Source organism: Pyricularia grisea (genome assembly GCF_004355905.1).
Source record: "Pyricularia grisea strain NI907 chromosome Unknown Pyricularia_grisea_NI907_Scaffold_1, whole genome shotgun sequence".
NCBI lineage: Eukaryota > Fungi > Ascomycota > Sordariomycetes > Magnaporthales > Pyriculariaceae > Pyricularia > Pyricularia grisea.
The window spans coordinates 5565204-5584943 of record NW_022156716.1 but is presented as its reverse complement, the minus strand read 5'-3'; the positions used below and the strand labels follow the sequence as shown (position 1 = coordinate 5584943).

The window sequence follows — 19740 nt, the reverse complement described above, 5'->3', positions numbered from 1 at the left end:
AAGTCTCATCTTGGAGGCGTCGGGGGGGAACAGAGATAAAGAGGCTGTGGTGCGTGTGCGAGAAGAGCAGCGCCATTGGATGTGGCAACAAGACTCTGGCATTGGAGCAGAAGGCGCAAGCCAAGCAAGGCGCCCTCCTTCACATTATGAGGGTAGCGACCGGTGATGTTACAAGACGCGACAAAAAAATGTTTGGCGTTCGGAGGGCGGGCTCTGTCGACAACACGATGGCATGATAGGGCACCAATTATCCTGGCCCATAGAGGCCCAAGGCCTCATGATACCTTGCGACAGGGTACAGGACTTATTCTTTTTTTGCATGGATCCTGGAGTCGTTTCCTTTCATTCTTCAGCGCTCTATCCAGTATACTAGGGATCGGCCTGGACGCAAGGTCAAGGCTCACCCATTCCTGGGATGGTTAATGGATCGATCGACGAAAGAAGCCCTCGGCTTCCAGGGGTTTCGTGATCATGGACGAGTGCTAATGGAAATATTCCCCCAGCTGTCACTTTAGCATTTGCGCTTTTCCACTACTATCCTCTTGTTTGGCTTTTGTGCAATTCTTGCTACCGGGTCGGGACCGTTTCTATATTGAGTCTACCTGAACTGCTACTAACATTTACTGTTTTTTTTTTTTTTTTTTTCTTTTTCTTTTCTTCTTTAGTATCGGACCGTTCATGTGTTCCTTATTGGCTCTTCTTCTTTCTCTACCCTTCGCATTATATATTTAAACAGCCCCGTCCGGTAGCGTATTTCCATGTCTCTTTTCTCTTGGTCATAGACAGTTCATTACTCTCTCATTTCTATGCGGGCTTGTCTTCATTCTGGTGATCCATGTGATAATCTCCATTTTATCCGTGGACCTTGACTACGGCACGTGGCATATATGAAATTTCCGGGTTACCATCTTCAACAAGATAGCGACGTGTTCGGGATCTGGCTCTTGTGGGTTCACGTATTGCCCTTACGATCGACCTTATTTGATGGTATGCCGTGACAGCACCCTCAGGCCACCTCGGGACGGTCTTCCTTGGGACCCAACTCTTATGGTGAATATCTAGTCTCTAGGCGCCAATGAATATATACGGACTATCTGCTTGAGACCTGGGTTTCCCCTCCAGGCATATAAACTTGTCATTGCGGGAATGTCACTTCCGTCGCTGGCAAAACATGACAAGGAGACATGTGATGTCAGCAGAAGTGATCGACTACAAGGAAGTTGATATCGGCAGGTTTGAAGACCCGCCTGAAAACCTAACTCTGTCTCGGTTGAGAGCCTGCCATGGGGCTAAACAGCTAGCGGATATGTTGTTGACATGAAGCGATGAAGATAGGAAAAAGGGGTGAACGGTGTGGTGCGTGGATATTGCCGAGCATTTCGAAAGGATATAAGTACCGGCCAAGTCATCTTGGATAAGGAGCATAATTTCCTTTCTGATTTAACGTGCTAGCAAAGACAGACCACTAAATGGCGTCGCGTTGAGCAGGCAACAATTATAATAAAGTGTTTGGTTATCGAATGGTCATCTATCGTTAAACCAGTTTGCCTTTGCAATACTGAAGTTGGTATATATATATATGAACAACGGGGGCTCATCGCGATAGGAACAGGCTGTCCCGCCATGAAGCATTTAAAGAGTGATGAGAAATAGGGTATCGTCCTCCCAAACCATTTGCTATAACTTGGATCAAACTTGTCCAATTTCAGTCCTTCCTGAAGTCAAACTCCAAGATCCAACGGCTGCTTCTATAACCTATGAAGGAATGTATTCGTACTGGGATATAGCCCAAGAGAGTAAGTATATCGGGAATAGAGAAAGAAAATACGACCCATAGGGCTGAGACATGCTCATATCTCAACCTTGTTTCAGGTTTAAAATTATTAAGACCGGATTACATATTAGTAGAGCAGAGGGAAGGACTAAGAAAACAAAATACCTCAAGCTCAAACAGAGTGAATACACTGGCAGGCTCAAGTTTGACCAATCATGACTACAAGCAGCGTCAACAAAAGGGCAGTGACTGGATTGCTCCTCAAGAAGACTGCCCCAGCAGTCGGTACAGTCGGTGGCGATGACGTGGTAGACACCACCGGAACGGATGGTGTGGTCCGAGGTGTTGCCGTGGTCGACGGTGGACCGGAGCCCGTTGATGTCGGGCCAGGGCTAGTCGTTGGCGGCGTAGTAGTGGCTGAAGTCGAGGATGAAGACGAGGCCGAAGACGAGGCCGAAGAAGAGTCTGAAGCCGAGCCTGAAGTCGAGGTCGAGGTTGAACTGATCGGAATGGGCGCTCCGCTCGTGATAGCTCCGCCTTGAGAAGCCGATGTGAGACCTGGTTCTGTTGATACGATACTCTGCGGACCCGATGGCGGGGTTGTGCCGTCGTTGACATCGCAGTACGCGAGATATTCTTCGAACTGGTCTCCAACGTATTCCCTGACGCTACCCGTCTGTGTTTCATTCCTCCACAGGTCAAGGCATTCCCAGCAGCCATTCACGCTGTTCTGGTACGAGGAGCCTTCCACGCAAAGTCGTGGACGCAAACCTATGTCTTGGGCTTCAAGGAAAGCCGTGTTGCATGGCTGGAAACAGAGGGCCATTCTTTCGGGGAGGCGCGCCCCGTTCTGCCGCCGATAAAATCTCTTTGCACGCTTCATGACATTCCTCAGGTTCTTCCAAGACAAGATCTTGCGTGGGCCAATGAGCTTGTCCTCGCGCTTCCTGGTTTTGTACGTATGCAAGGCTGGGCTGCCTGGAGCGGCTGTGGCTTGGGCCACGGAGGCATGGGGAGTCCAGTCGCCGGTGGTCACTGTTGTTGTCTGTCCTTCAACCACCTGGATTACCTCGTACTTCTCAAAGATGGAGCCCGTGAGTCCAAACTTTGTGGGATCCAAATTGAAGTAAGAGGGATTGGGAGGCATCCAGCCGGTCTCGTTGTCGCTTGTCTCAGGGGCTAGCTGAGGCCGCGGAGCAGGCAGGCAATACTGTGGCTCGCAAACGTACTCCTTTGGAGGACAACTGCCCCAAGCGTTGCAGCCGTCTGGCTTGGGAGGACTGCAGACGTAGCCGGGCTCACATCCCCACTTCAGAGTGGAATTTCTAGATCGAGGGGCCGCGAGAGCTGCTGCTGTAGGTGCCGGGCAGGCAGATACTGGCGAAGGTGTTGTTGTGGCCAGGATGATTGTCTCTGGAGCTAGAGTGATGGTTTGGATTATCTCTACAGTCTCAACGCGTGTCATAGTGCTTGCTGAAATGGTGCTGAAAACTGTTGACCCCGAGAGAGTCATGGTAACCGTCATGGGCGGGAACGTTGTTAGCACAGTTGACAGGCTCGTTGTGGTTGCTGTCGTGGTCAGCCGTGTGGTTTGTCGCGCTGTCTCCGTGGCGGTTGCAGTCTCTGTTGCCGTCTTTGTTGCTGTGAAAGATGCAGTGACAGTGTCTGTGACCAAAACAATCGATTGAACAGTTGAAGTTTTCGTTACAGTTGAAATCGCAGTTGCAATCAAGGTCTCAGTTGTAGTCGACGTCTTAGTTACAGTTGCCGTATCTGTGAACAAAGACCTAGTTGCTCACCACATAATCAGAAATTGCTTGAGTGCCTGGTATAAAAATGGGGTACAAGATGAGTGAGTATACTCACGTTACAGTCGATATTATGGTCTTGGACGGCACCTCCTTGCTCTCAAAGTATGCAGCACAGCTTCCCTGGCCGCCTTCAAAGCAATGATCGAAGCAGAGGTAGCCTTCTTTGTGCTTGCAGTGAAGTAATATTCCTGCCTCGATCTCAGACGTCACATTGCGACTTTGGAGGGACTGCCCCTCGGCGCCAGAAACGAATCGACTGAGCGCCAGGGCTGCAGTAGCCCATGACTGCCATGCTAGGACCATGTTTTCGCGTTATAGGAGGCAATCTTGACCCTGTAGATATCACTTGAGCTTCTCCAGCGATTCACGCGTGTCAAGCCTGAACTGACTTGCGTGCAGCAGGTACGGGTTACAGACGCCTACAACTACAAGACTGAGCATCAGATTAGCAGAGGGTTTGGGAGAGGTAATTGGAAATATGGAAACTCATACCTATAGTGAAGAGTAGGTAGCTGGCACCCAAGTTGTGAGTTGTGTAGTTACTATGCCGTAGTGGTTGCTCGTAGACAGTAGGTCTAACGGCTTTTCGAGTGCCCACAAACTGCTGTGCGACTACGGAAACGCCAATCCAGGCCCGGCCAAGCTTGCTGTAAAAGACCGACTGCTTCCGCCCTTGGAGAAAGGGGCTGGCAAAGAACAAGAAGAGACTGACCTGCAGCTAGGTAGCAGTGGAGGGCAGCAGCTTGCCAAATACATATCAGCAAGCGGCGAGATGAGCCGCGCCGTCACCAGTGCAGCATGGCCTGGGTTTCCCAGCCATCACATAATAACACCTGAGAGAAGGGTTGCCGGAAGAGGAATCCCATCATACTCCTCGGCGGAACCCAAGTCAAGCTCCCAAGGGAAAAAGAGAGAGCTCCAGATGCAAGTGCCATGAAATACGCCACATCGTCCAGTGAATGCAACGCAAAGTGGCATGGGGGCAAGCAGTGGTACCATAGAGCAACCATGTCTGATCCCTGCCGCTATCGCTGTGCTCGTACAGGGGTAGGTACCTCACCCCCGGGCGGTGCACTCGGTCGGAAGGCGATATGATGGGGGTGTGTTGAGAGGAGAAATATCTACGGTACTTGGGGTTCGCACCAGGCCTGGCGTCATCAGTCATCAATAGTCGTGGTAAAGGCTCCCCGCTTCATGCTCCGGCTCACTACTACCACATGTTTTGCTTGGCAGCATGGGCGCGCTGACATGCGATAAAAAGACAATTGCCCAGCCAGTCCGCCGATGCATAGTATCCAAAGGACAGTGAATGGCGCTTCTAATGCTTGGGAACCTGGGCTGATTCGGATCGTTGGCTACACAAATATGTCAAATTTACTGTAGTTCCCATCACAGACAGGGTTTTCTGCTTCTGCCTCTACTTCTGTACCTTGAATGACAGAAGTAAGGGGGTATGGACCGAGTAATGAATGGTTATAGCCTAAAGAAACACCGAGTAAAAGACACGATGGGTTCCTGCAGGGTTGACGGGGAGTACGGCTAATGGATGGTGGGTGGGATGCAGTTTTTGTCAGAAACTAGACTGATGCTAGACTAGTGCTAGTCTTTCCACCCAAGCTGTAGAAGATATGGTACTTTAGAGGGATAGGAATGGCAGCCAGTAACCAAGGAATGCAGAGCACTAGGTAGAAGGCGAGTGTAAGTCAACGACGAGAAGGATGCGAAGCTCGAGACAAGAAATCTCGGGAACAAGAAGCGGGGGAGCAGAGCCGGTTGTGGCAAGTGATGGGTGGTGGGTCGGGGGGTTGAGCAGAAGGACAAGTCCAGATTCAGCAATCAAAATACCGTGTTATACGACGGCTGAAGAAAAACTTAGGTGGGAAAGGCAAAGTGTCTAGGCAGGGAGATGGTGTTCAGTTCAAGACGTGGTCCGGATGCGGGCAGGGGCGTTGTTGGTGGTGTTCTGTCGCCTTGGCATGGGCCGATAAAGGCCGGACAAAAGTTGTTGTGATGGACTGGGATTTAATAATAGCCAACCCGACCAACAAAAGAGAACGATGTCCAATATAAGGTAGATATAGTACCATACCACACACCCGTATCCGTATGTGGTCCAGATCTCCACCTGCCTAGTGAGGACGAAGAAAAAGACCTCATGCACAGGCAGACATGTATGTGGTAGCGGTCCGAATCTTCGTTGTCAGGCAAGGCTGCAAGTTACAGGTGACGTGAGCTATTGCGGGGTTGGTTAAGATACATACATAGGTAGGTACCTACCTAGCTACCCATTCGCACGTCAGCCCGGGCTATCAGTTCTTGCGAAGGATTGAAGACTGAATTGGTGAAAATCAGCGCGCAGTGAATTCGATCAACTTGACTATTTCCCCACTGGCTGCACCAGGCCATGTGTTCTATGAAGTAGCACGCACAATAAGATCGTCGAGAGCTGTTGTTGCCTTGCCAAGACGACTGGGCCTTGTTCGTCGGTCAACTTCTGCGGTTACCCAGAATCCAACCAGTCGATATTGATAGTGAGTACTTCGCTTGCGTGCTTACACGGATTGCTTACCGATTCTCGCCACTTTCTGGTACAGACAAAAAAAATGATGTACAGCGTGTGGAGATTGTGGGTAAGACCAAATCGTCTGTTAGAAGTAGTAGTTCTAGTAGCACATACAAAAGCATGAGGAGCCTTTTTCCCTTTTTTTCGGTTATTGGGGAAATTTAACCTCAGTCTGGGTACCTAGGCAAGGTAGGTCGGCACTATTAACGTGGAAGCTGACAGAGTTCAATCTGGAAGACAGGGCGGGCAGTCAATCCATGCCTTTGCGTCTTTGCTAAAAAGACTTTTTAAGGATAGAACTGTTGCAACGCAGGTCTACGGCGAAGGTGCAGATTGAACCTCAGGTGGCTCTCATCTCCAACCAATCATGAGTCGAATATGATCAATAAAAGCTGCCGGGTTGTGGGGAATACCACATCTGGAATGGCTAACGTAGATGCCGAAAACGTTAGCACCTTGGACGATCTCATCTACACCTTCTCTGTACCTACGTTAGTTGCAGGACTGCAAATCCTGCTTGGCCTTTGACGCGACTCTCAGCCAGACCTATGCGTTATATATTTTTTTCTTCTTTTCTTTTTCTTTCAAAACCCCATAGTAGCCATGATCGTCGACTTCTGGACTTGCCGGTGACAACCATTTGGCTGGCATGGTTGCATGGCAACGCAATTTTTCAATTCATCGGGGCTCTCCGGAATGTAAATGACAATAGATCATCACACCTGCCGAGCGAATTAAAGACGAAACAAATGTGGAATGAAGACCTTGGGGTCGCCCGGCGACCGTGATTGACTTTCATACTTTTTAATTCATCTCCGAAGGGAGGACTCTGGACTCTCAGTGGTAAGAAGAAACTCACAACAATGTAATCCCCCCACCATTTATTTGTACTCCCTTGCTTGCCTTTCTTCCAGTTGTAGCCAGACTCTCCAACAAAGAGAGGCAAAAGGAAGGCGACATATCATCCCCACCACTTCCGTTCCCAATGCGCTTACAGCCGGAAGCAAGTCTGACAGATTTGAGCCCTACATGTCAGCCTGGCCTTGGCTACCTACGCTTCAACGAAGATCGTGGATCAGGTGCATAGGCTTACCTACCTACCTATACATTGCCTACTTCGTTGGCTAGACACCACAGATGCTGTAGCTGTGTAAGGTAGGTATCTACCATCTAGATACCTTACCTATCCACATTGTATAGGTATTGAAACCGGAGTTATATGGAGAGTAGCAAGGCTGAGAATTATCCACTCAGTAAGCAAGAGCTGGCAAGCTGGGTAAGCCCTAGCTCCAGTTTCTTCCTATTCATCCAGAATGCAACCCTCTACTAACCCTCCTCAAACTCTGCCCAATAACAGACTACGCCAAGCTACCAAGCCAGGCATGTACCTTATGAGCCTGCAGAAGGTGTGCAGACATTTTCTGCTCGGGCGTGGCTCGAGTGAGCCCGTTTCCTTTGTCTGGAATGCGGCATAATGACTTCTCCCACATCAATACCTACAGTCTCTGGATTCGGTACACTCCCTCCAGTGAACTTTGCCACTCTTCTTGTTGGCCCGGGATGCTTGCAGATAGGGGCGGTTACTATTCAAACCGGCCATACTTGGCTCGAAGTAGGAAGCATTTTTGGAATCGAACCAATAGCTGGTCGACTTTGCGCCTCGCCCGCCACAAGATTCATATTTTGATCTTTATCTTTTTTGTGTTTCTCTACCAACTTATACTGGCCTCAAAGGGGCATTTCAACCATTATACCGGTACACTGTCCCAACTGGATTGTTCCCTCTTTTAACCACGGTTGGGGGCGCTGTCTGACCCTGTCTGACGACGAAAGAGCCAGTCCCTCCTTGCATCTGGGACCAGCTCCGACTCTTGATCCCGTCCTAAAGTCCGATTCGATTCCCTGTTTGTCCCCTTCTTTTGGACAAAGGAAAAAACTCGCCATCGATGCGAGCACATGAGTAAATTTCTTGCCGCATTCGTGACTTTGAGCCTTCTCGGCACTCTTTGAGTTAGGGTTGCTGATGACCAAAACCTGCTCTCTTAATCTCCAATAGCATTCCACCCCGTTGTCCATCCATCAAAGTCTCTGTTTGTCTGTTTATGGTGATGTCTCGCCTGTAATTTCTTGCTGTGTGGTCAAGTCAACGCAAGGTGCCAGACAAAACCTGCTTCTCCCACCACAAAACCAATTTTCTCGGACTACCCAGCACCTTTTTCCGCTTTTTTTTTAAATTTTTTTTTAAAACAATACTACCCTGTCGGTGACGAAGAAATCCCGCTGAACGAGGACCGCAGTGTCCTTCTGCAAAGCCTCGCGTTATGTCCAGATCAAGACATGCCCTGATGGGCAAGGTCTTGGTTGCAGCAATGGCCCTGTGGTCAACTGCTGTTGCACAGGAAGCAGGCTGGATGGAGAACCAGATCAACTCCACGATGTGCACATGGGAAGCACTTCGAGGTGAGTCCTGCTGTGTGGCCTGTGAAAGAGTACCATTAAACTATCGCTAACTCAGACTGCCTCCAAAAAGCCATCCAAGTGAGGGACACTCTTTACTTGGACGGAGGCCACCTTGCATGGGCTCCAGGACTTGCCGATGGGTCGTACGGGCCTTATATTGTGGACGGTACGTGGCCACTCGGTCGATGTTTACCAGTCCCTGTTTCACTTATAGAGTATCTAACATGACACTCTAGACAATCCCTTGGGGTACATGTACAGTCTCAACTTCGGCAAATCCTTCAATACGTCGGCCAATATAAGTTCCATTCTGGGGACTATAACCAAGGGTGGCGCCAGCTTTGCGCCGAATTATGTGGATGGTGGGTTAATAGGCAACGACAATGAGTTCTACTTCTATGGTGGCATGACACGGCGCAGGGACAGCGTGGAGGCGCCCCGTGCAGACGACGTTCTCAGTTACAAGGCATCGGGGTCGGGAGCCAGCTTCCGACGGGGATTTGAAATCGCGCGCTTGCCTCAAGACAAAGACATAACCCGCTATGTGGCCTACGGCGGCGCTGTAAGCGCGCCATCGGAAAACAAGGCCTTTTACTTCGGAGGTTTGCGATCTCCGTCACATGGCGAGATCTTTCAACCCCAGAGCCAGAGCACGATCCCGGTCACTCCAGTCAACGTCTCAAATACATTGATCAGTGTGGACCTCAGTCAAGATGCCGAAAAACGGTGGAATAACATTACACTTCCTGACTACATCAAAGGTCGGGCTAATCCAGAGTTGGTATGGGTTCCTTACGGCAAGCAGGGCCTTCTGCTTGCTATCGGGGGTGTGACATATCCAGAATACGCTACTGTTACCCGTCGATCATCCAATCAAGCTCAGGCAGTAAGTCCGCACCTGTGCATACTACTTCCACAACCTGCCCCGATTGTCAATGTGGCGAGTCTGAACGCTAAATAATGAGGATTACAGGACTCTGATGGTCGTGACTTTATGAACACCATTGACGTATACGACATCGCCAACGACAAATGGTATCAACAGCCCACCAACGGACAGCCGCCGGGAACCATGGCCCGAGGTTGTACTGTGGTGGCCCCCGCGCAAGACATGTCTAGCGTCAGCATATACTGGTATGGAGGATACAACGGACTCGACCCGCTCAAGGATTTCAGCGACGACGTCTATCTCCTCTCGCTCCCTTCGTTCCATTGGATGAAGGTATACTCTGGAAAGCCCAGTCGCGCTCGTGCAGGTCACAAATGTGTGATGCCTTACCCGGATCAGATGATGGTAATTGGAGGGTATACCCCTTTAACGGGCGCGAGGTCCTCCTGTGTGGAAGGAAGTGTGATACAGGTCTTCAACCTGACCTCACTGAAGTGGCTGGATGCGTACGATCCCGCAAAGTACAGCAAGTACGGCGTCCCTTTGATGATAAACGCCATGATCGGTGGCGATGAGCACGGCGGCGCTACTTTGAAGTCACCCGACCCTACAGGATGGAAGAGTTCAGAGCTTGGAAGCGTCTTCGCAGAGAGTTATCCAACTTCGAAAATCGCCACCTACTACCCATACGCCTCTACCGCCAGTGAGGGCTCACAAGCCAATGGCGGTGGCAATAGCGGCGGCCCTCCCAGCTTTACGTGGCCCCTTGTTGGTTCTCTGGTTGGCATCCTTGTCATTGCCATCATCGCCCTTGCCGTTATATGCTTGAGGCGCCGCCGTCGCCGTCAAGCTCAAGGCGATGGCGAGGTGACTGAGGAGAGGGATGAGAATGGCAACAAGATTATTTCTTGGATGCGTGGCCATCCCAGCGAAAGCAAGGCGCCGACAGTGACGGCAACAGAGGATACCTATTTCACTCCTGACATGGAAACTGGCACGCCGATCACTCCTGGAATGGTTCAGCCAGTGCCTTCTGTCACACCTGTTCATAAGCCGGCCCCGCCACCAGCAGAGATGATGGATACTCAGGTAGCTGAACTGATGGGTACGTGAAGAATCTGCGAGTTGATCCCCCTTGACCTTTCAAGACCAATCCAGCTAACGTCTAGTCAACCAGACACATCTCCTCGCATTGAGCTACAAGACACAGGTCTCACGCCCGTAGAGATCATCAACAAACACTCCCACCTACATCAGAACCATGGGGGATCCATCCACAGCTCGAACCTATACTCGTCAATAACCCAGACCGACCATGCCTCGGGCATCTCGAGAGTTTCGGGGCCGAGCGAAGGTGGCTTCCGCAGTGACGACGCTATCCCAGGCGTTCGTCCCGATTCGCCAGCCCTTGGCTCGGTAGGCGGATACGGCGGCGTCGGGGCAGGGGTCGGGATGGCCGCTACTCAAAACTACCAGCCGGATCGCCAGCAGAGCCCATCTCCTCGCAACGAGTCGGGTGTCTCGGGAATCAGCGACCATGAGCGCCGACACTTGCGACACTTGTCCGATGATACGGTGTCCTCAGTCCATAGCGGGACTGCCATCGGCTCTCCTGGGCGCGGCCCCCTCTCGCAATATATGAACGCCGACGGGTCAAGTAACTACACCGCCGACATATCCTCAGCCCAAGCAAACAACATCATCAGCCCCGCGAGCAGTGGGCCCACCGCGCCAGGCGGCGACCATCCTCTAGTAGGAACACCGCCTCTGGTGTCGCCGCCCACGGCCGACGACGAGCCCCAGGATTATCTGGGCGTGCGGCCGCAGCAGCAGACTCGAACCATCAATGCGCAGCATGGAAGCCCACTGAGGAGAAGTGTTTTCCGTGAAAGCGAAGATGATTTAGGCGGACGTATGTGAGCAGCTGACATGGTCACTCTTCTTGTTCAATGATTCAACGCAGGATAGATAGGTTGTTCTGTCATTGGCGTCGGGGCGTTTCTTATTTGGTTTCTTTTTTATTCTCCTTTGTCGACTATTTGGAGTTCCTCTTGGCCATTTCTTGGAAATAATCTTTTATATGAGCTTTATTGCATCCATTTGTGTCTTTCTCTCTTTCTCTCTCCTATCAACTTTAGAAGATACAACAGCCTTGGACAAGGTCTGGTGACATTACTCGATGTAGTCATTGAAATTACAATGTAAATCGAGCCCTTCGCTTTTCGTTCAGATGCGACAATGTGAAGTACAGGTCAAGTTAAAATCATGACCGGAAAGAAATGCACAAGAGCTTCGTATATGACGCATGTATATATGAACCAGCCCCTGATCGGGATCGACCAGCTATTGTGCCTCTAATCTATTTATAAGCATGTAAGTACCAAGTGGACCAGACGCCATGCATTTTTAAACTATTCAAGAATCAAGATAAGAAAGAAAAAAAGGACTCCACGTAAACAAATGACTGCGTGCCTCGTTCTTTTGTACATCAGCTAGCGTGAAAACGCATGCGCAAAACCCTCAAAACTCCGAACAACGCCTCTTTAGATTTATCATTTTCTTCAAGCTGATTTCTCCTTGCGAACCTGATCCGCCGTGGCCCTCAACTCCTCCATGACGACCCTGTTGAACTCATCGGCGTTGTCGATGTACAGATGGTGACCGGCCTTGGGGATCGACACGACCCTCGCCCTGCCGTTCTCTTTCCTCTTCTCCTCCTCGGTGCCGTGCAACAGCGCCTGCCTAGACCTGGCCTTGAGCTTCTCCTCCGCCGCATAGCCGCCGTTTATATCCATCCAGTCCTGCTCGCCGTACATGAAAACGACTGGAATGCCCGTCTCGCGAGTCTGGGAGCCGTCTTCCTTCTTGAAGACCTGCCGACCGACCTCATGGATCCGGTTGATCATGGGACTGCGGGCAAAGGCGCCAGGCGCGAGCAGGTACGCCAGGGCGTACTCGCCGCTCCCGCGTTGGCGGAAGAGCGAATACGAGTAGTCGTGTAGGGCCTGCGACTCGGCCAGGGGGAGATGGCTGAAGCGCCGGCTCGTCCAACCGGAGACAAGACGTGGACCGAAAGGCCCGGAGAGCCGCACGAGGCTGAAGGGCGAGACGTTGGCGTCCCAGAGCCAGACGAACCACTTGTTGATCGGCCTTTTCGGCGGCTCCTTGTCGTTCGCAGACCTAGCCTCTGCTTTTGTCCGTGCGTTGAGAAAGTTGTTTTTGTCTTTTACGGGCTCCGTCGCCTTGACAATGTCCTCTTTTTGGTCTTGCGTAAACTCGTTTGCTATGGTTGAGGAGCTCGGCTCCGGCATTTCCGCGTTGACGGCATATGGATCCTCGGGAATACCAACAGGAGAGGCTAGAATGAGTTTGTTGAGATGTCCAGGGTACTTGATAGCGTATGATATCGCCAAATAGCCACCCAGAGAATGCCCAAGCAGCGTGAATTTTTCGATTTTCCGGATGCGACGCCACTCCTCGAGCGCATCGACAAACCAATCCTCGGCCTCCCTGATCTTGGCCTTCTGTTCCTTGGCGTGCACCTTGAAGGGGGGCCGTGATGAGTTGCCCATGCCAAGCAGGTCTAGTGAGTGCAGCCTCCAGCCAGGGTCGCGGCTGAGAGGCTCAAAGTTCTTGTAGAAGAAACCAAGCCCAGCGCCGTAGCCGTGCAGTACGACTAGCGTGTTGTCAACCTCCTCGCCTTCCCTCTCGATAGTGAACTCATTTATGGCTCTGTCCTTCCCAGAGAGCTGCACCAGGCTGGTGCGCCACGTCCGTCGGCCATAGGGATCAGATTGGGTGATAGAATCAGGCTTGTGAATAGCTGTTGCTGCGGCTGCACCCAGCGAGGCTTTGATGTAGGGGATGTATGAGAGGAGGTTTTGCTGTGCTATTGGCGGTGTTACGCTTGTCCACTGGCGATTTGATGTTAGTAACTACGCAGGCAGAGAAAAGACTATAAAAAAGAATTGAAAGAAAACTTACCCATTGGTATGCAGCCTCCTTGTAACCAAGTGGAAAGTAAGCCGACATTGTGCGCAGAGCGGGGGGTTCGGGATACTGAGGCTCTGGAGTTGCGACTTGCGGGGAGGTCGGTGGCTGCTGTCTAGACGTGGAGGTTGTCCTTGCGAGCCTAGTCTTTGCCGACGAGGGAATACTCTCGCCACTCGACAGGGATATTGTTGCGCTTGTGCTGTTGCTTTTGTTGTTGCCGACGCTGACGCTTACGCTTGTGTTGTTGGCGTTGTTGCTGTTGTTGTTGTTGTTGTTGCAGCTGGTAGTAGAGGAAGTGTTGGGAAAACGCGGCGCGACTGAAGAGAGCGAGGCAGCTGCTAACACGACTCGAGTATTGTTGATCATGCCGGGTGCTACGGGCGTCGACGCACGGCGCCCGGCTGATTCTTATATGACGAATTCACCGGGGATTCGGAATGTGAACGATAGAGGCGCTCCGGACTTAAACCAGGCGCCTAGGGTAGGTGGATAGGTAATTACGGTACACGTAAGGCCGGTATGTGTGTGGCACCCACCGAGTTGTTGGGGGCTGAGCTGCGCGAAACAACCATGCACATGGATACCTTACCTTACCTTACCTACCTAGGCAAGCAAGGCAGGGTGGATATCCGTACCTACCTCCAGTTAAGCTTTACAGAAATTACATGCAGTACTTGTTCAGTTCAGGTACAACCTACTGCAGACAGTAGTCTCAGTGCTCAGACTAGACCCCCTGCGTTGCAGGGTGGACCGGGCGCTCCATGTACCTTTTAGCCACACGGCTTTTCGACCAATCAAATTGGCCGAAAAGATCGCGCCCGTTCTAGTCTGAGGACATGTTGTTGATTTTCGTCGCAAGCGACAGAATTGCACAGTATACGCACTGTATATACACTGTACGTCATTATATGCGTAACGGCGATACAGTTTTTTAACTGTGTATTTTCTATTTACGAATATTTAATTAAATAAAAATGGTAAAAATATGGTAAAAATATCGTTATAATGTTTAAAATTAGGGCTTTTTAACGGTAAAAACCTTATATTTATATATCTTACATAAAAATTAAAATAAAAATAAATAATAATATTACTATTTTTAACGCCCTATTTAAAAATTTATATATAAATAATAATATATATAAGTTTTTTATTTTAAAATAATGATAAATATAATTATATTAGCACCCACGTACAGATATTTTATCGAAATTATCGTTCGTGAATTTTTTATTTATATAAATATACGTTAAATTTAATATTTTATATAAATATTTAATAATTAATATATTTATTAATAAAAGGTTTTATAATTAAAAATTTCGATATAATAAATTTTATTATTAATTATATATAATAATAAAATAACGTTTATTTTTTTATTTAATTTAAAATAAATATAAAATAAAATTTAAAAATATGCAAATTTTATTAAATTTAAATATAAAATACGCAAATTTAATAATATTTAAACTTTTTTTAACGTGGACGTTTGTTTATACCGGTTATTTAATCGTTAAAATTTTGGTTTTAATATCGTTAAAATTGGTAAAAATATAAACCCATTTCGATTGCAAAATTTATTAAAAATATTTGATATTTAACCTATTCGAATATTTAACACCTTATATTACGTAATATATTAGCCAAGTTTTATATATATAATATATACGTATATATTACTTTCCACGTACAAAAAGTTTTAAATTATATCGAAAAATAAAAATATAATCAAAAAAAATCGAAAAATTCCAATATTTATTACAAAACCAACCTCCACTTAAAAATCAAGGGCACCCATATCCCAATTCGACCAATATAACCATTAAAAATACAAAATAAATTGTTGTCAATTATTTCGTTAATTGCTATATCCAACGTATAAACCGTTTATTTTTGCGATTTTTATTTAATTAATTATAACGGAATATCGGTCGCCGAATTGACGAAATTACCTCCACTTAAGCCCAAAATAAACAAATTATCCTCAAACCTAAACCAAAGTAATCTTTGGTTGGACCCACAGGTACAAGCAAAACCACGAATTAAGCCACGGCTCAATTAATGGAGTTTGCGTTTAGGGATAAGCCCTGAGATTATATAGATAGGTAATAAATTAACTCCCTATATAGTCTTAGTGCTTAAACTAGACCACCCTTGCTTCGCAATGGTGGACCGGGCGCTCCATGTACCTTTTAGCCACATGGCTTTTCGGCCAATCAAATCGGCCGAAAAAATCGCGCCCGTTTTAGTTTGAGGATATATTGTCGATTTTTGTCGCAAGCGATAAAATTGCACAATATACGCATTATATATACATTATATACGCAATAACGATATAATAAAAACATTGTATATTTTTTATTTACGAATATTTAATTAAATAAAGATGGGATAAATATAGTAAAAATATTGGTATAAGGCCTGAAATTAGGGCTTTTTAATGGGTAAAACCTTATATTTATATACGTTATAAACAAATTAAAATAAAATTAAATAATAATATTATTATTTTTAACGCCTTATTTAAAAATTTATATATAAATAATAATATATATAAATTTTTTATTTTTAAATAATAATTGGTATAATTATATTAACCCCTACGTATAGTTTTTTTTTCCAAATTATCGTTCGTTATTTTTTTATTTATATAAATATACGTTAAATTTAATATTTTATATAAATATTTAATAATTAATATATTTATTAATAAACGGTTTTATAATAAAAAATTTCGATATAATAAATTTTTATATTAATTATATATAATAATAAAAACAACGTTTATTTTTTTATTTAATTTAAAATAAATATATAATAAAATTTAAAAATATATAAATTATATTAAATTTATATATAAAATACGCAATTTAAATAATATTTAAAAAATTTTTTAACGTAAACGTTTATTTATACCGGGTATATAATTGTTAAAAATTTGGTTTTAATATCGTTAAAATTGGTAAAAATATAAACCCGTTTCAACTGCAAAATTTATTAAAAATATTTAATATTTTACCTATTCGAATATTAAATACCTTATATTACGTAAAATATTAACCAAATATTAAATATATAATATATACGTATATACCACCCCCCACGTGCAAACATTTTTAAATTTTATTCAGAAATAAAAATATAATTAAAAAAAATCAAAAAAATCAAAAATTTATTAAAAATCCAACCTCCATTTGAAAATTAAAGGTACCTATATCCCAATTCGACCAATATAACGATTAAAAATATAAATTAAATCGTTGTTAATTATTTCGTTAATTCCTATATCCAACGTATAAACCGTTTATTTTTGCGATTTTTATTTAATTAATTATAACGGAGTGTCGGTCGCCGAATTGCCGAAATTACCTCCACTTAAACCCAAAATAAACAAATTATCCTTAAACCTAAACCAGAGTAATCTTTGGTTGGACCCACAGGTACAAGCAAAGCCACGATTAAGCCACGTTTAATTGTGGAGCTCGCGTTTAGGGATGAGCCCTAAGACTATTCCCTATGACTAAACCGGGCGGGCCTAAAGTGGTCAGGGCCCTAAAGTGGTCATTTCTCTTTTGCTCTTATAACCTTTATAATAATCCAACCGAATGCCCGATACAGGCCAAATTTGGTACGTATATAAAACCAAAAAACCGCTTTTCAATGGTATAATATATATATTTTTAACGTTAATAATAATCGAAATATTAAAAATAATATATATTTGTTATTTTTATTGTTTAAAATTCGAATTTAAATGTAATAAATATAAGGTAAAATCCATTAAATAAATTAAAATTTAAATTATATTTAAAATTTTAATTTGGATGTATAATATATTCGGTTAATTTTATACGATTTTTTAAAGTAAAAACCATAAAAACGTATATATTACGATTAAGGTATCGGGGTAACCTATTTTTATAATAAAATACAATAGGTTAAAACAACTAAACGTTTTAACTGGATAACTGGGGATTTTCAATAACTGGGGTAAAATTATAATCGGTCTTAAATAAATATTAAAGTTAATTAAAATTTAATTATTACTAAACAATCCTAAAATCGAATTTATTTATATAATAATAAACGTATTTTATATAAACTATATTCCAAATATAATTACTCTTATATAAATAATTATAATTATTTTAAAATAATTACCGTTAGTCCAATTATTTTTTTAACAATAATTATAATTATTTTAATCCCGGTAATCGGATTAAAGTTTTTTATTTTATTATTACGTAACCTTATATTCCTTTTTTTTTATTTTTAATCCGCAATTCCTAATAATTTTGGCTTAGGTTCCCGATATTCTCTTCGTTTTTACCCAATTATATCGGTCCTAACCTTGGTCGTAATATTAAATCTTTTTTCCCAAAACCAAATCCCGTGGCCGTATAAATAGGTCGCTCCCTTATTCTTTTTCCGAAATTCCTTTCGTTTTTTTTTACTAACCGCGATATTATCCCGAATTAAAAAACGGTCGCAGCCTATCCGCCTTATTTCCGCGTCCTCCGTTCGCCGTAAACGTCTAGCCGAAACTATCGTTTTCGAAAGTTTCGAAATTATACCGTATTTTTTTTGTAAAACCCGTGGCCATTCGTATCGTATAATCTTATCGATTTTTCGATATAATAAATATATCCGTCGTAATCGGAAATATAATACCATTTTTATCCCTATTACCAATTATAGGTAATTTTCCTTTCGCGTAAAAGTTTTTTTTTTATTTTACAATTTAACCCGTTCTTCCAATAGGTCGATTAAATTAAAAAAAAAAAAGTTGGAATTGTAGGAATCTGAAGTTAAAAACGATATTTTCCGTATACAGCAGGAAATTGCGCGTCTCCAGCGAAAATCGTCCGAAAAATTCAACCGGTTATTACGATTACGCAAATAAAAACGCCTCCTTTAATTTCGTAATAAAATTAAAACTATCCGCTTAAATGCTAAATTGTCGGTAAAAAATACTATAAAAAAAGATTGTTTGGGGGTCGACAAATTGTTAACAGGAGCCGATTTTATAAGGCTACCCTGTACCCAAAATAAATAAATAAACAAAATAAATAAATAAAACGCATGCACGCACAAAGCTTTAAATATTACGTCTTTTTTACAATAAAGCAAATAAGACAAATAAGTAATATAGCTTAGTGGTATAATTCATATAATAAATATAACAATAATATAAAGTGCATGAGTTCGATTCCCAGTATTGTCGCATTTTCTTATAAGTGCAATAAGTGCAATAAGTGATCCAGGTGAACGGTTCCAGCCAGCCCTGCGTGGCAGAACCGGTCACGTGGTTCTACCCCGCACTTCCGGCAATCCGGATCGAAGAGATCATGCCATAGAATTGGTACACGTATCCAATTCTAATACTCTACATAACAACGAACATAATAACGATCTTACAATCAATTGTGCAATCAACTATACAAACAATACAAATTTCTACTATCCGCTAGCAGACGGTTATCTGCCATTCTACGGTTTAATTATCCCTACAAGTGATCTCCAACCTTAAAACCTTAAAGCTACCTCGTAACCTCCTTCAGACAAATTACCTTTCGATAATCTTTCCGAATCGGGTCTGGTCCCGGAACTACGCTCCCTGGGTTATATCGATATCGTCGACTGGTCCTCGGTATTAGGTACTAATTTACAAAACTGGGTATTTGCAAATTTAATTCCTAAAAATGGTAGGTAATACTCTCTTTGGCCGTCCTCTCTTCTTTGGCTAACTTGTTCGCAATTCCAATTCCTAATAATACTGGCGGAATGGTTTTTGGTAATCCTGGAAGTGGTTAAAAAGTTCCCAAATGTTTTCTTTATATTTATAATTTTCCCACTTAATTCTAAGGGAGGTTACAAGGTAACTTTAAGGTTTTAAGGTTGGAAATTATTTGTAGGGATAATTAAACCGTAGAATGGCAGATAACCGTCTACTAACGGATAGTAAAAATTTTATATTATTTGTATAATTAATTGTACAATTAATTATAAAATCGTTATTATATTCGTTATTATATAAAGTATTGGAATTGGATACGTATACCGATTCCATGGTATAATTTCTTCGATCCGGATTGCCGGAAGTGCGGGGTAAAACCACGTAACCGGTTTTGGCCACGCAGGGCTGGTTGGAACCGTTTACCTGGATTATTTATTGCATTTATTACATTTATAAAAAAATGCGATAATATTGGGAATCGAATTTATACACTTTATATTATTATTATAT

At 44.5% G+C, this 19740-nt stretch overlaps 4 protein-coding genes across 5 annotated transcripts; 2 read left to right on the top strand and 2 right to left on the bottom strand.

The window, feature by feature from the left end:
* Positions 1-577: 577 nt before the first annotated feature.
* Positions 578-4651, bottom strand: PgNI_01713 (uncharacterized protein). Its single transcript, XM_031121786.1, has 3 exons — positions 4078-4651; positions 3641-4010; positions 578-3561 (listed from the first exon to the last, which is right to left on the bottom strand). The coding sequence occupies exons 2-3, from the start codon at positions 3886-3888 to the stop codon at positions 1974-1976; spliced, it is 1836 nt and encodes a 611-aa protein (XP_030987559.1). The 5' UTR covers positions 3889-4010; positions 4078-4651; the 3' UTR covers positions 578-1973.
* A 2003-nt stretch (positions 4652-6654) lies between these two features.
* On the top strand, positions 6655-7708 carry PgNI_01712 (uncharacterized protein; the record flags this gene model as incomplete). 2 transcript variants are annotated; one of them, XM_031121785.1, is made up of 2 exons in its annotated part: positions 6655-6991; positions 7185-7388. In XM_031121785.1, exon 1 carries the CDS (start codon positions 6697-6699, stop codon positions 6934-6936), a length of 240 nt encoding a protein of 79 aa, XP_030988119.1. In that variant the 5' UTR covers positions 6655-6696. The 2 variants fall into 2 exon arrangements, with proteins under 2 accessions (XP_030988119.1, XP_030988120.1); XM_031121784.1 differs by lacking the exon at positions 6655-6991 and adding an exon at positions 7506-7708 and having other exon boundaries at positions 7388-7401.
* Positions 7709-8308: 600 nt separating this feature from the next.
* PgNI_01711 (uncharacterized protein) lies at positions 8309-11713 on the top strand. Its single transcript, XM_031121783.1, has 5 exons — positions 8309-8608; positions 8679-8774; positions 8845-9494; positions 9582-10602; positions 10675-11713. The coding sequence occupies exons 1-5, from the start codon at positions 8470-8472 to the stop codon at positions 11415-11417; spliced, it is 2649 nt and encodes an 882-aa protein (XP_030986600.1). The 5' UTR covers positions 8309-8469; the 3' UTR covers positions 11418-11713.
* A 103-nt stretch (positions 11714-11816) lies between these two features.
* On the bottom strand, positions 11817-13856 carry PgNI_01710 (uncharacterized protein; the record flags this gene model as incomplete). The annotated part of the gene is made up of 2 exons (XM_031121782.1): positions 11817-13411; positions 13482-13856. The coding sequence occupies 2 exons, from the start codon at positions 13854-13856 to the stop codon at positions 12059-12061; spliced, it is 1728 nt and encodes a 575-aa protein (XP_030988117.1). The 3' UTR covers positions 11817-12058.
* Positions 13857-19740: the final 5884 nt, after the last annotated feature.